General features: G+C 41.5%; 3 protein-coding genes across 3 annotated transcripts; 2 read left to right on the top strand and 1 right to left on the bottom strand.

Moving 5' to 3' along the window:
- Positions 1-752: 752 nt before the first annotated feature.
- On the top strand, positions 753-3,842 carry LOC136442557 (uncharacterized). The gene is made up of 4 exons (XM_066439474.1): positions 753-1,079; positions 1,211-1,282; positions 2,362-2,514; positions 3,038-3,842. Exons 1-4 carry the CDS (start codon positions 950-952, stop codon positions 3,193-3,195), a joined length of 513 nt encoding a protein of 170 aa, XP_066295571.1. The 5' UTR covers positions 753-949; the 3' UTR covers positions 3,196-3,842.
- A 2,961-nt stretch (positions 3,843-6,803) lies between these two features.
- On the top strand, positions 6,804-9,284 carry LOC136442111 (uncharacterized). The gene is made up of 6 exons (XM_066438736.1): positions 6,804-6,865; positions 7,198-7,392; positions 7,921-8,060; positions 8,566-8,703; positions 9,005-9,085; positions 9,234-9,284. The coding sequence occupies exons 1-6, from the start codon at positions 6,847-6,849 to the stop codon at positions 9,282-9,284; spliced, it is 624 nt and encodes a 207-aa protein (XP_066294833.1). The 5' UTR covers positions 6,804-6,846.
- Positions 9,285-9,669: 385 nt separating this feature from the next.
- On the bottom strand, positions 9,670-14,501 carry LOC136441986 (lysocardiolipin acyltransferase 1-like). The gene is made up of 6 exons (XM_066438565.1): positions 14,386-14,501; positions 12,768-12,959; positions 12,607-12,616; positions 11,337-11,525; positions 10,675-10,938; positions 9,670-10,222 (listed from the first exon to the last, which is right to left on the bottom strand). The coding sequence occupies exons 2-6, from the start codon at positions 12,942-12,944 to the stop codon at positions 9,741-9,743; spliced, it is 1,122 nt and encodes a 373-aa protein (XP_066294662.1). The 5' UTR covers positions 12,945-12,959; positions 14,386-14,501; the 3' UTR covers positions 9,670-9,740.
- Positions 14,502-15,614: the final 1,113 nt, after the last annotated feature.

Genomic DNA, 15,614 nt, shown 5'->3' with positions numbered 1-15,614 from the left:
AGAGATTTTATGGTTCCACATGAAAGTAAAACATTGTTTTATAACCTCTGCTCATGAAACAACTTGTCGATGGCATTGCTTAAGTTTACTTGACGAGTGTCAATTCCATTGCTGTTTTTGTTATATTGTCTTTTAGAATCAAGAGGTGGAAGCTTAAAAGACAATAGAACAATAACAGCAATAATATTGACACTTCCGTCGTCAAGTAAACTTTAGCAATGCCACCGACAGGTTGAATAAGAGTTTTCTGTAACTATGTATTATGTTACCTGTGGCATTGTACATCTGACACTGGCATGGCACACTGAAATGCATACCTTAGTGCCTCGGCGTGGTGGGGTCTGACAAATGACAAATACGTCACATCATCATCATCATGTGGGGCGGATTGCCCGGACTATTAAAGGCTACTCTGTCCGTCCAGACGACACGATCCGCCATTAAGTGCACAATCCGTTTGAAATTACTTTTAAAGTGACCGTTCATTGATGAAAATGTGCCTTTGTTTACTATTCAAAGTGATTGGGCAATAATACGGAAGGGCTTCGGTAGAAGAACCAGGACTTGCTGCCATTGACCCTATTATTAAAGCATTGTCCGACCTTAACCTAGCAAGCATGGTAGCCGAGTATGGGGGCGTAGTGGCATGATGGGTGCGCCAAAATACAAACAGGGACCTGGATCTGATTGGTGGTCAGGCTCTTGTGAGAACAATGGGAGTCAGCCGTATGTTCTAGCGAACCGTGCACTGTGTGACATTTAGTACAGTACAGAGTATCATTTCGCCACACCCAGTCCTTTCGGTCTACAGTGAAGAAATCCTATAGTTTCGGCCAACTCGACACTTGGTGGATCTTAGGATTTACCAACGAAGTAGGGTCAAGTAGCTAGGTGTCTCCACTGAAAACATCGAGTTTAGTTGTCACAGATTTTTCACCACCGCGCCAAGATGCCGCCCGCCGTTCCCACCTGTCCCGAGGGGATGGCGTATGAAGGAGACCCGATACACGACTGTATGTCCTGTGATCTGTGCATGAAGTTTCCCAATACCGGGGTCTGCTCAACACAGAAGTGTATAGGTAAGGCTTAAGGAACTGTGCTCTTTCTTTGATCATCATCACAGTTGAATAACAGATCAAACTCATGTATGTACTTGATATGCCAGTCACGTTAGACGATCATTTGATGGCAAATATGTTTTGTTTCATAGATTTCCTGCGACAGTCAGTCACAGATAGTGTCACAGATGCGCTACAACTGTCCTCTCAGGAAGAGATCACAGGTATTTGTCAGGCTTTATTCTATGCCAGTGCAAGGATACTGTATTTTATTCTAACGGTGAGACTGAACCCGTAGCCTTGATCATGTGTGTAGATGCCAAAACGCTGATCTATCAACTCAGGGAACGCTAATTTATCCTCAGGGTACTCTCCAAGCAGAGGAGGGGTTCCGGCTGTTTTAAAAGGCGTTTTTGTCGGGCTTTCTACTTTGTCATGTTTTTCTTTATATATAAATGACATGACAAAGTAGAAAGTCCGACAAAAACGCCTAAAAGCACGTCAAAAAACAGCCGCAACCCCTCCTCCAACCAATCCGGACGAACTATGATGATGATGAACCCCTCCTCTGCTTGGAGAGAATCTTCCAGTTGTAGAATTTCCTTTGGGGCATGTTTGGTCTCGGAGTCGAGGACTTGTTGGTCTGCGTAGACCGCGTGGAAACAGTTTGGCATAGTGAACCCTGGTGGCCAGCCGTGATTTCTGCTTTCTCTACGAGATTTCATATCCTGAGCTAGATAAATCCACCTGGTCCTGCTTAAAAATCAATTAGTCACGGCCCCAACGGTGGCAGTGAGAGTGAGTCCTTATCTGATCTGTCAGCCAAGTGCTCCCTGGACCGTACTCTTAGGCCCGCTTCACACACGCGACTAAACAATTGTCCTTCAACAGTTTCCGGACCCAATTTCCTCAATCCGCCACTGACTGTGGATACCCAAAATTTACAATAACCTACTTTATTTTTCTAGCAACAAGTGTCATAACTTTTACAGTGTTTACTTTAATAAATGCTGACGTTTGTCCCCGTGTACTACATGTATGTACCCAAGGGGAGGCAAGAAGAGGAAGTTTGCTCGAGTGCGTGTCTATTGTTCGTTGAAAATACATTGTATCCGTAACCTTGGAGTCCCACATGTACAAAGCTGAGAGCGGAAGCAAGCTAGAGTCTTTTACAAAACCGTTTATTTGCTTGTAGCTAACAAGCCACGATGAACTCACAATTCATAGATAGGAATTAGGAACAACTCTTCAAGGTTTTTCAAGTTCTTTTGCTAGAAGTACAAAATAGTGTTGTTATTTTCAGACAGACCACCAACCGAACAGGCAGCGTGGATCTGGCCGGTTGTGGCCGTGTGTCTTGCCCTGTCGGTCGCCTTGGTGGTGGGAGCTGTGGTTACGGTGGTTATTCTCCGGAGGAAGAAACAACGGGATGAGGTTATCTTGGGTAACCGCAAAAGTAAGGCGTTATTGTGAACAGGCCTAGGGTAAATATGGACCACAGGGTACCACCCTCGGCCCCACACACATTGTCTTCTTCCTTTAGACTTTTAATCGCTTATAAAACCTTCTATCTTTCATTCTAAGATATGAAAATTCATTTGATTTCAATATGTTCGGACATAGAAAAAAGATTTTATCGACTCCAAAGTCTAGACCACTCAATATAGGCTTGTTTGTGCTAGAACTAGCTACATGTTCTGGTCCAAGAAAGGTGTGTCGACATGTCTGGCAGGCGTCAAACTAACGCCAAAGATTAAGTAGGGCGGAAGAGATCAAAGCCACCTGTTAGAAGAACGGATGTACCTTGTTGTACATGCTAAAACATGCCCAACTACTACTGTTGTAATCTATTTATACTGTAAACACGGAATGTATTATTAACTTATCATGTGTCGTACTGTACCGATATATGTGAAGTATTGTAATTTTATAGTTCAATATCTAAACTGGATTCCTGTTTTTCTTCTTCAAACTTTTAGAGAAGAGGGACGCCCAGCCAGTACCCCTTCCAGATGTGACAGTAGAAAAATTGAATTTCCCAGTGGAGAACACAGAACCACCGTCCTCGGACACACTGGACTTGCAACATGCCATGACTTCATCTGAAAACGTCGACCTGTCCGGGGACGAAGACTGAACTAACTTACTAAGGCCCTGGGTGCATTTGTCGCACGATAGTCGTACGGTCGCAAACTGTGGGTATTTTGGGATAGCCGTGCAAACGTCGTAAGAAATTTTGCTGTCTTTTTATGGAAAAATCTGTCTCAGATCGTTGTCGGCGGTTGGCCATGGTTCTGTCACAGGATGTTTGAAAATTCTACGGTATCAAAATCGCACGACGTCCCACGATGAATGTGACCGCACCGTAACTTAATATTCAGAAGTACAGACGACCTACACTTTCTTTGCATATCAGCAAAATGTAGTATCATAGGTGTAAGTAAAATGGCATGTGGTGGGTATAATTATACACTTGTTATAAATCATGGTCATCGGTTTTGTTTAAAAGTTAAAGCATTCCTGCGATGTTATGATATGGTATTTTAAGATAAGCAGTTTTGTCGTAAACCTTTGAAGTGTGCTTTGAAATGTACCGTTGTTTAAAAAAGGAGACAAGCACGATGACTGTTGCAACACCAGGAGAGGTCATAAAACCATTAACCTATTCACCCCCTTTGAAGTTAGATGTAGTCTACTACAAAAGGCGAGCAGATATGTTGAGTCATTGTTGACATAATAACAAAAACACAGTTGGTGATGATAAAGGAAAATATTGCAACTTTGTACAGTCAGTTTTAGAGTGGGAATTTGTCAACTGTACTAGTGAGTTATGATTTAGTAGGTGGTGGTAATGTGGCATTCTGATGCAACTACTGTGAACATATTGATAGGGCTTTACAAAATGAGGATGAACCCATACTGACATACATAATAACGTCTATTACGTTGTTATGGGAATTTCTATCAAGTCTAGCCATTCTCAGAGCATATGTTAGTACTACTCACCTGTAAACACGAGAAAGAATGATTGATAGAGAGGCGCAACTTCACTGTCAGCAGTATTACATGTAAACGTGTAGCATATATTAATCGCGACAACCGCATCCTGAATGCTGATATAGATCTATCTCTGCTGTCAACACACATGTCACACTCGTGTCAGGGCCGTTGGGAATCACTCATCAGTGTTAATAGGGCTAAGCTTGAGCTAACACCGAGTACAAAATAGGTGATTAGACGGGAGGAGTTCAGAGTTGTTATTGTAAGATATAGTTCTATGATTGTTCAAGCACAGGCATTTGTTTCTCTACTTCCACCCAATTAACAAGGAATACATGTGTATTTACCGGTCAAACATGACAAGTTTAAACCGGTATAACGTGTGGCAGGTACCGGATCAAACTGGATCAAACAGGTGTCTGACTTTGATACTAACTGCGTTACATTGTATAGGGCGTATTCAGTCACGTGACCCTCCCCCTAGCAACGAGCACTGGCGGCCATGTTGGTGCTCACTTGATAGTGGAGCCCTATGGAACTCTCTGTATAAATGGCAGATGTTTTCTACGCCATTCACAATTTCCCTTCAAAACGTTTTGTCTCATAATCATGGTGTTTTGCCTCGTGGTCAGATGTTCGATTGAGACTGATAAAGCACACACCGGTCGGGTAACAGTAAGATTGGTTTTGCGTTTCTCGTGTTACGTGCGGGAACATACGATTACGAAGGGATTAAACGACTGAAACAAAAGTGGATTTCTGACATACGAACAGCGGATCTAAATAGTTGAAGTTTGAGAATCAACGTGTGTGTATGGAAACCTTTTGTATCTGGTCGAAAAGCAAGTTACAGGCCCGTTGTGTAACACAGTCGCGGCACCTTGTAGTCGCTGCTTGAGATACGTTCATTCATAACTGACTGGGGGTCTTTCAACGTCGAACTTTCATCATAACGTACTCCCTGTCAACAAAATTTCTCACGACACTCAAGACACTGTACTACGTGGCTACAGGCCTTGGAACACTTGTATGCTGTGAACTGATTTTATGCGTACTCTGTAAACAGTTTAGCGGCCGCCGGTTTGCTGCTGGGGAACCTCGCTCGTCGATAATGGGTCATTTCCAGTAGGTGAAATTGGATTTTTGTAGCGAAAAGGATGTGAGGCTGGAGACTCTTTGCATATAATAAAACAGCGATCAGACGACTTCGCATTCCTTGGAAATTTAGAGAGCGTCGGACACCGAGAAACTTCACTGCAGGGTGAGCACCAACATGGCCGCCCACGGAGGGCAGGGGTGATGACGTCACGTGAATACGCCCTATAGCAAACCAGAGCATGCAACACAAACGGGCGTTCTGTCTTTTGTTGAGCTTTTCACGCTGCAAATTGACTTCAGGACTAGCTTTTTTAATGTTTATGTGAAGGTATTCGTGAGACAATATTGCTAAAGGTAATCTTAAGTTGCCAATGTTCGAGTGCAAACATTAGCTTACATGGCCTCTTTGAAGTCGCCGATAAATGATGACACGTTAACCACAATTGGTAGTTCTCGCGTTGGAGAAAACATCACAGTTTAGTCTGTAGAGTGTCGTTTTGGATCGTTTCAGGAAAAGATTGACAACTCCAATGCACCTTCGTCAAGTACTGGGTTAAATAAACACTTGCCGAAGTGTAATTATAAAGAACAGAGGCTTCTAAGTGCCTTTATTTGCCAGAAACTTCGACCTTTTGATCCACTGGCGGAAGGTTCGACAGGAAGCAGTAAGACTATCACAAAGCCATTAGTTTACCTCTAGCAAATAACGCTAGCCTCAGGATAATCACATTAAGATGGCGGGGTAAATAAAACGTAGGCGTCGGGTAAACAGCGATCTGAAATAAACTTAAAGACTTTTCTGCCGAAAATTCATCTCGTAAATGTTCTTGTTATCCGTTCTTTAAAAGGCAGTTGGTTGCACGGTGCAATCTTATCAGCGTATGTTGTTTTAGAAACGTCAACAATCAGAGCTAATGGATTTCACTTCCTCTAGCGGAACATGAAGAAACTGCAGCATGGAAACCCAGAGAAAGAGAGAGAGAGAGAGAGAATCGAGAGAGGGACATAGAAAGAGAGAGAGAGAGAGAGAGAGAGTGAGGCAGACAGACATACAGACAAGACAAGAATAGACAAGCTTCCCTTGGGGCGACGTTTATGTAACAAGCTTGTAAAGCAACATAAAGGGTTGCATAGAACATTGAATGTCGAATCATGTCATGCCACAGGCGACATATCTCTTCTGAATCCAGGAATCTAAGCCAACCAAAAAAAAAGGTTTTCAAAAAGTTCTATAGACGTTATAGATATGGTTAATGTTTCAAGTAAAAAGCAAGAGACGGAGGAAGAGAGCGTATATATAAGTGCACTTTATCGAAGATTTTGGCATGTGTTCTTGTAATCAAGATGGCTTGAAAACGACGAGAAACGTACTGTAATAACTTATTTTATGCAAGGAGGTTTAAATCTTATTTACAACTCATTGCTTTATGAAAAAGTTCAACGAGCAAAGGTCAAAGTTCCATGCGTACCTGTCCTTGTTGGCTACCTCCAAGTTGTCCACCCTGTTTTTCTAGCGCCATATAACGTTACGTATGTGGCTGAATCTGTCAGCACGTTACTGATTCTGTCTGCCGTGTATTTTTCAAATACATGTACTGCACGTCTGCACTGTATTTCGCAATTCCCTTCCTATTTCGAACTGATTCCCTTCCTATTTCGCAGTTTAGTTGGACCCCTGCTGCCCGTCACGATGGCAAAGATCTGTACAAGTAAGTTTATAATCTCACCATTTCCCCATGACTTCTTCCGCCATGTTCTAACATGTAGGTAGTATCTATTGTAGACCTCTTGCTTGAGTGCGTCGGCCATGTTTGTAACGTTACAACATTTTCATTGTTATTCTGTCAGTCGGTTCTAACTCAAGTATACAAGCATTGAACACTGTGTAGCTTATTTGTGTTGTCCATACTGTGTAACGAACTTTGTGTGTGTTTCTAGTGTGTGACTATTTCCGGTTGCGTATAGTGGACCGTTTCAGTGGCGCCCATTTTGTTACGTTACACTACTTGCATATGACCCAATTTGCTCTAACTGTCAACAGGGAATATTTGGAGGAAGCTTAAGCTAGACCGAGGACCTTTTGCTGTCGTCTGTGGCTGTATGCTCTTTCCCTGTTTCTGTGGTCTTTTTTTATACTTTACTCCGTTAGCAATTGGAACCACCGCCACGGCGCTAGCATCTTCATCGCTATCGTTCAAGAATGCCACGTGTACGACAATATCGTCTGAGTATAGAGGTCAGTGCGCCAAGGCTAAGATAGAGAAAATATGAAAGCATAATTTGATTACATCTTAAGTGGCATTTTTGGCTTGCTGAGCGTACACATTGTGTCAAGGAAGTACTAGATAGAATTGTAGCTTATAGGAAGTTGTGATTGCCATGCATGTAAGTTTTCGACCATACTGTAAATCGTACAAAGAAGCTGCAAAATGAGGAATGATATGTGCCGTAAACTGCAAAAATTATCGGAAAACGGATAATAATGTCGGAGAATGCCAATGTCAATTCCAAAGTGGAAGATGTGACATAACAAGAATGTTGTAAAGAATTTATTGTTTGGTATACCATGTCCTTTTTGTCCAGTCGTTTGTTCAGCTTTCCTGACCACTAAGATTTCATAATGAAGACAACTTTTTTTTGCACGCTCACATCAGTTTTGGGGTGCGAAGAGGATATATTCTACATGATCCATATATCAATATAGCCTAATTACGATGACTAGAAACGATTTATGGTGAAGTCGAATGATTTACTTCATCTCTAGGCACGGTGAAATGTGAAGGGTTTCACGATCGCTACCCCTGTCTGCTCGTGAAAGTGAGCTACAACCAGGTACTCAACGACACGGCTACAGAAACTGAAGGGTTTCTGTACTATGACGAGTCAGAAATAACAGGTGACAAGGTTAGTAACGTTACATGCGAAAGAATCGTAGAGATACGGGAATATCTATACTTACCTCATCATCTTTGCATCATCATATTTTCTGCATGTACATTATGTAGATAGACCTCTTTACCGTCACATTACCATCATTGTCGCCATTTTGAATCCTCTGGGACCTGCCAGATTTTGCGCCAAAACGAGGCTTAAGATGTTACTGTATACCATATACCAACGAGTACTCCCTACTTATAAGCCTGCATTACAGAATATGTATGCCCTCTTCGGTGGTACGTTTTGGCCCTCTAAGGTACGTGAAATACTGCGGTACATGTGCATGTCACGTGTAGATAATATTGATGTGGACATTTTTGGCTTGGTGGTATTGGCCAGATTTTCATTAATTATTCACAGTTTCTATTATATGCTATGTTGTTTTTATGCTTGTCACATTGACGTGAAACTCAGGAAAATCTTGTGAGTTCATGAATTCGCTCAGCTCTTAAATACATTTGTTGTTGTATAGCGGTGTTCTGTCGACCTTTGCGGCGGCGATTCGGACAGCGGATATTGGGTAGAATTAGGGAGGCTAACAGCTTTCAACAAGACCTACGGCAAGACGAATGCAACCTACAGCTGTCTGTACAACCCTTCAAATACATCGGTATGTCAATTATCTTGTTTTATGAAGAATGCAATATAATCCATTCTACATTTATTTGAAGCCTTCTTGTTTTATTTACATCTTATTGATTAGGTCTTGCATATTTTATAATTGCTATATATATAACTTATTTGGCCCTAGCAAACTTTATTAGGGTATATTTTATCTGATATAGTGGCCAACGTAACTATATTAGATATCAAAAGCGGTGTATCCTCTCCGACTGCGATGCGAGCCTTGTAATTTTGGGTTCTTTTAAAGAATTCTAAAATGATTCCTGATTCTCTATGTCATTTCACAGCAAGTGTTGGCGCGAAGAACAGCCTCACGTGCGCTGATCTTCCTGAGCTTTGTCTGGACTTCGGTAGTTTCATTATGTATTGTAGGCGCCTGCATTTGTAGTTGTTGTTGCTGTTGCTGTGGTGATAAGTCAGACAAGAGACAGTCACAAACAAGTGCAAGTGAGAGTCATGAGAATGACATGGGGGGTTTTGAAGGAATGTGAACTATAATCTCGACATGTCCCAAAGCGAACAAACATCTTCGAGAACAAGTTGCTCTTGCACATGAATGATTTCTAATCACGAGAAAGATACAACTAAGTCTCCATACTTATCATAACTTTATAATGAAGTGACAGAAATAATGTAACTTGGTGATGGTTTGACACATTTTTTTCAGTTATTGGCACTTTTTGTAACAAAACACAACAATCTTAACAGTGGATATCAAAGCATTTGCCTATTTGTAAATACATTGTGCATTTATAAAGTATTACGCGGGAAGTTTTACCACCAATCCACAAAAGCTAGAATTACCATCAATAGGCACTCCACCGTATTGTAACGTGCAAATGCATTAAGCAGTGTAATCGAATGTAGCAACAATTGTGAAAATATAGATTTATATCTACTTTGGAAACTATAACTTGCCACGATGTATAAGAAAGTAGCTACTGAATTTGTTACTTTGCTGAAAATAATAAAACTGCGATTTCTGTTGCAATAAATGATTCCGAACAGTTCTTTCCTTTGAAGTTACTTTTTGTGGAACGTATTGTACAGATCTACCTGGAAATGCTCTGCCCCACCGAACACAGCGCGCTGCGCCATGTAAAAGGCACAGATAATGGCGGCTGAAATGAAGAAGGATGTTGAAGTTACCATCATATACGGTACTACAAGGATCACAGTCACGAAGAAAAGTATTGAAAGCCAAAGAACGACTCTCATTTTCAGTTCTCTAAGCGGATCGCCCGGTTTTCCTCCCTCCAGCACGTTTGTGTCAGGAAACGCCTTCTTCTGGTAGAATTCCTTGAGCTGCAGCTCCTTCTGTGCCCAGAGGGTGGTGCACCATTGCTCGAGTTCCCCGGGGGTGGTGGGGAGGGTGTTGAGGGGGTGACGCCGCACGTGGAAGTGAACCTCCTCCGGGAAGCGGCCGGCGAGCAGGTCCGCCTCCTTCTGAGCCTTCCCGTCAGGATAGCCAACCGTGACGTCATGGATTGCGTCAAGATTGTGCTCTGTAATGACACGCAACACACATATTATAACATTAGCCTGATATGAATCCTGTTCTAGCTAAGGTGCGGTGAAGTGAATCGAGAAGCTCGCTGGAAACATAGGATGTAACGTTATGTACGTATACCAGGCTATCATTACATGAAATGACGACCACAAACGCATATATTCTACAGTTATTTTGCTATCAACTCTCAGCCATTAAGCTTTGGAAAGCCATGCGGTACATTGTCCTCTAATCTCTATTCAGGGCTACTAGATACCAATATTTCAACCACAAATATGCAAAATACATCGATTGAAAAAAAAGCATTGTCAAAATATTTCAGAATGACAAGAGTATAGAATAATTCTGTGAAAATGCTTCCCCCTGAAGCGTCGCCAAAAAGACTAGCTGCGTAGGTAGAGAAGCTGTAGATACTACTATAATTGCTCAGGTACAAACACAATTTACCTTTGATGAGCTTCTCTGCGATGTACACGAACCCCTTAGTTCTCGGATGCAGGACGTAGTCGTACTTAGGAAGGTTGTACTTCTCGGCGTATGCGTCGCTTCTTTGCCTCGTGTATTCGGTCAAGTCCGTGCCTTCGGGGAACAGCAACAGTTGTGTTTTATGTCCGATAGATGCCAGATAGTCCAGAATCTTCTTCATAATCTTTTCGTCTTCCTCCCATCTTCGCGTGATGAACATAAAACATCCGGTCTCCAAACCCCAACCTGGGAAAAAAATACCGAAGAAAACATTAACTCGAGTATTGTACATATTTTGTACTGGTTACAACTGACTTATAAAACATATGTACGTTAGGTATAACTTGTATGGTGCAGGTGCTACAGATAATATCTACTAACATAATTCCACAAGGGTACATAATTCCACCACCCTACATGAAAAGATACGTCCAAACAGCTTTCCAACCCAACGTCCCCGCAGTATAATGCACTCCTACCTAGGGGGTGTTGCTCGAAACATCTCTCAATCCCACTGTTTTTCAAAGTGGCGGATTTATGTAACCAGGCGGATTAATGTCAATGGAGGTTACAGGTATACAGAAAAACATTATTCCGAGCACTGCTTTAGGCATTTAAGACTGATGCATTATAATTAAACTAACCTGCCCCAGGAATCTTCCTCAGCTCGTTCTTGAGGACGATCTTCTCCTTTGACAGCTGTCCCCGGCGGATGAGATACATCCAGAGGAACATCCAGTCAAGTCTTGTCCTGTGGTTCATGATCAGGAGAGTTCTCTCCCCTGGTTTGATGCTGTCTCCTGTGATGCGTACTTTTACACCATACACCAGCTCTGTACACACGGTAAAAAGATGACAAAATATATCATAGAGTCAATTCCACATCACCGAGAGGGTGTTTGTTGCCTTTTGTTCTAACATTTACAAAACCTCTGTAACAATCTATGTGAGATAAGTAACTGTTAAGAACAATTTCCAACATTTATTTGATGTTCTAGATATTTTCTGCTATGTTCCAACAGGTTAAACAAATTTCCAACATTGAACACATTATTTGTATTAGTTTCGAAACTGTTGCAACATAGATTGATCATTTGTTTGAACATGTTCCAACATTCTACAAAAATGGTATAACTGGGTCAGTGGGCTGGGAACAGGGCGATTCACACATCCCTTCAAAGTATAGGGGATTATCCCTGGGTGCCATGCATAGACACCTAAAGACAAAAGAGTTGCCAGTGTCCAGACGTGAAATCTAAAAATATACAGAGGCAGACAATAGAGCGTGATTAGCACCTACTTTCATGGGGGCAATAACCCAAATCTACCATTTTGAGAATGATGCAAAATGTTGGAACATGTTCCAACAGTGAAACAATCACACAGATGTTTGAAAATTGTTCTTAATAAAGAGATATTTGTGCAAATACTTTCATAATATTTCCAAAATATATAGATGAGTTCAAACATGTTCAAACTTTCATTTCTAATTGTTTGAACAGTCTGGAATTATTTCGACTGAAATAGTCTTTTCTCTAAAATTGTTCAAACTTATTAGCAATATCATCTGAAAACCCTCTCGGTGACGTGGAATTGACTTTATTCGAAATGTTTGCATATTCTTGAAACATTTTCTAAAACATGGTACTCTCATATTTACTTTTTTCTAAACATTTGAAAATATTTCTAACAGTTTATAATTATATTACAATAATTCCAAGATATTACAAATATCACTAAAAACCCGTTTGGTGACTTGGAATGGAGTCTAATCATTAAACTTCTATATAATATTAAGTCCTTGTCTTTTAAAGGCTTGTATGTTATCTAGCTTCCAACTATTTTCTTTCCACGTCATTCCTACCACGCAAACCACTTGTAGACCAGACCACAAGAAACGGAGGATGAACCTACCTAGTAGTGCCTGTAAAACAAAACAAAAAGAAATATAAGATATTCATTTGGAGCGATTACTAAACAATATAGATATTCAAGGTGAAGAAATAAAACGAAACAGGAAATGTATATATTTCATGCAAAATTTGAGGACAAGCCTAACTATCATTGCCACCCACCACTAAGAAAATCCAGTACCATGCGATGAGCTTGTCCACCACCCATCTGTACCAGACAGGCCGTACCAGCATCAGGGGGAACCACGGCGTCACGATGTACATGGTACCGAACAGATAGGACAGGCACGCCAGGGCCACAAACAGCACCCCTCCCACTGGACCCCTCTTCCAAACCATCGTACTGTTTCCGAGCTGTAGGCAAAATACGTACAACTGTCACCTAACAACATCAAACCGGGGGAAACAGTTATTTTTTCAACACAATCTCAACAAGACCATAGCACGTCCAGGTAAAAAGATACAAAAACCGAAGTTCTGCTGCAGTACCAAGGTCACATACCAGGGGGCCCAAAATCGACCTTGATGTTCGGCTTGACAACACCTGCCCACATACCAAATACCATCATAATCCATCAAGAGGTTCATGAGTTATGCTGACTAGAGTAGTCCGGAAACACAAACAGACAAACAAACAGACTGACAGACACACCCAAAACTATATCTCCATTTTTCATGGAGATAGATATCTCAATCACAACCTTGCCGACGTTTTGGTAACTCGTATTTGTGCTCCACAGCTACTTTCCCCAGGGAATGAAAGGACTATTTTCTTAGGACTTACCCACCTGATGAAGCTATTTGCGGAACAAAAGACCAATACCTCAGCCTTAGAGTGATCGAAAGACTTAATGCTACTATAAGGCAACGTTTTACAAAATAAAGGGTGGATCAATAAAGACTTTACGTTATAGCCAGCGCAAAGGAATGATCTTGCTGTGACCGTGTCGACCAGAAAGCCCACAGAACACCCAGGGGAATACGGCTCCATGTGATATTCTATAGAACATAATAGAATATAAAAGAACGTTCTGCTTCTTTGTCAACTTCTATAGAACAGTTCTGTTCGGAACTCGAACGGAAAAGGGAACGATGGAAAAGTGATGTTTACAAACATTGGCTACACTGTGGAGTATAGTTTACATGAAGAACTGTACGCTTGGATTTGTCAAAGTGTTTTCCAACCAAGCGAAAGCTAGACAGATCAAATTTTCAGCACATTGTCCAGTTGGGGTCAGTGCCCGAGGGTATCCATAAAGTATGTTTTGGCAACACACACACAACGGATAAGAATGTTTATTCTATCCAGTGCCCTCATTTTGCTCAGTTTTACATTCCAAAGAAAGAGGCAACCATGATTTTTAGGTGATACTGTTCAGTCAAAAGTAATTGCATAGCGAAACATCTGGTAATGTAATGTAATTGATTCAATTTACTTGACTACACGTTGTCACAACAGAGTAACACCAGTGACATAACTGTACTAACGTTACAGGCATTGTACTTTTGCCCCAGGACTTTGCCCCAGTTCCTGATTTCAGGTCGGCCATATCGGTACATAACTGTTTACGTCGTTATGCTCAACATACCTTAGTAAAAGATGACCACAGACTAACACTGCTGTTTGTAGTGACACTGTCCACAACAGGTGTTTCATTCAATGTAGAAGAATTCGTCAACACGAAGTTGTAAACTTCCGGGTTTCGTTAATTGTATCAAACAAACGGCGTCCAGAGTTGAACGTAGCTAGTCCGAGCTTTTAACAACTACGTGCACTTACCTGACGTGGCGAGCCCTTTAGAAACACCTGTGCTGTACAGGTAGAATGTTGTCGGCACTGTCACCTTTGTGCTTCTCACGGTTGATGTACCTGTGTAGTCTACAGGTGAGTCCCGTGACGAAGGGACGGTACGTTATCTAGTTTGGAAGGGGCGGATGCGTATTATGTCCAGTTCAAAATATCTACATGGCCGTCCCCAGGTCGAAAAGACTCCACATGACCCTTCCCTCATTCCAATGACACTATACATGGACCTCCCCATTTAAGCACCAACCCTCTCCCATTTGGATATTGTATGCTCCCCAAAGATGGCGGTGCGGAGTCCTGTTTCAACCTGTTTTGTCAAACACAACGTTGGTGACACAGCTTGTCTAATGAGTTGTATGCGATATGCCATAATGCTGTGTACACTGAAAGCCCCTCCCCCTTCCACATAGGTAAGGCTAATAAAAATCCATACACATAAGCCATGTAATAACACTATAAACTGTATGGGGGAGCTATCGGGAGGGGGTCTTGTTCACACAGATCAATGTGTTTCGCCCCGGGCAACATGGCAGTTCCAAAAGGTCAAAACGTGCCTATACAGTAATGGCATGCAACGGTGGGTCGACAAATAAAGTGTAAGCTCGGTCCGCAATAGCCTCCGATGCAGACTCAAGCCGGCTGTTTTCTTTTTCAAGTTTTTGTTTTTATACTATTATATTTTCTTCTTATTGCTATCGAAAAAAAATAATAGTATAAAAACAATAACTTGAAAAAGAAAACAGCCGGGTTGAGTCTGCATCGGAGGCTAGGTCCGCAATAGTTTTTAAAGAAGGGGTAAGGTAAACAAAGCCAACCCGCTCTTTAATATTGACTGCACACAACGGTCTGGCCTGTATTTTATGGAAATTACATAACCTGAATGAGAGTTGTTCTTCAAGGTCCTATGATAGCCTCCTTACGAGTTGGGCTTGTCTAAAGGCTGGCCTGAAGACGTTTTATACGCCGGATGGAGATACAGTTTTACTAGCTGTATATAGTTGTACTGTAAGAAGTTTTTAGAAACTTTCTATTTCAATGTTGTTTGCTGATATTCTTTAAAAAAATATCAGCATGATCAAAACTTAAAGTTTTTGCCATATTGATCATATTCATATTGTGGGCAATGAATTAGTTGCGTTTTCATTGTTCCATACAGTCTCTAACACAATAAAAGCTTGCTATTGTTGTCTTTGTAAAGTGCT

The sequence above is a fragment of the Branchiostoma lanceolatum genome, chromosome 9 (genome assembly GCF_035083965.1).
Source record: "Branchiostoma lanceolatum isolate klBraLanc5 chromosome 9, klBraLanc5.hap2, whole genome shotgun sequence".
Lineage (NCBI taxonomy): Eukaryota > Metazoa > Chordata > Leptocardii > Amphioxiformes > Branchiostomatidae > Branchiostoma > Branchiostoma lanceolatum.
This window is presented reverse-complemented; position numbering and strand designations above follow the sequence as displayed.

Bases quoted from the DNA above. Each gene is read 5' to 3' on its own strand.
- LOC136442557 (XM_066439474.1), top strand. From the start codon at position 950: ATGCCGCCCGCCGTTCCCACCTGTCCCGAGGGGATGGCGTATGAAGGA. The intron at 1,283-2,361 runs GTATTTGTCAGG...TGTTATTTTCAG, and splicing joins CTCTCAGGAAGAGATCACAG to ACAGACCACCAACCGAACAG. The intron at 2,515-3,037 runs GTAAGGCGTTAT...TCAAACTTTTAG, and splicing joins TATCTTGGGTAACCGCAAAA to AGAAGAGGGACGCCCAGCCA.
- LOC136442111 (XM_066438736.1), top strand. The intron at 8,704-9,004 runs GTATGTCAATTA...GTCATTTCACAG, and splicing joins ACAACCCTTCAAATACATCG to CAAGTGTTGGCGCGAAGAAC. The intron at 9,086-9,233 runs GTAGGCGCCTGC...CATGTCCCAAAG, and splicing joins CGGTAGTTTCATTATGTATT to CGAACAAACATCTTCGAGAA.
- LOC136441986 (XM_066438565.1), bottom strand. From the start codon at position 12,944: ATGGTTTGGAAGAGGGGTCCAGTGGGAGGGGTGCTGTTTGTGGCCCTG. The intron at 10,939-11,336 runs GTTAGTTTAATT...TTTTTTTCCCAG, and splicing joins GAGGAAGATTCCTGGGGCAG to GTTGGGGTTTGGAGACCGGA. The intron at 10,223-10,674 runs GTAAATTGTGTT...GTGTCATTACAG, and splicing joins CGCAGAGAAGCTCATCAAAG to AGCACAATCTTGACGCAATC.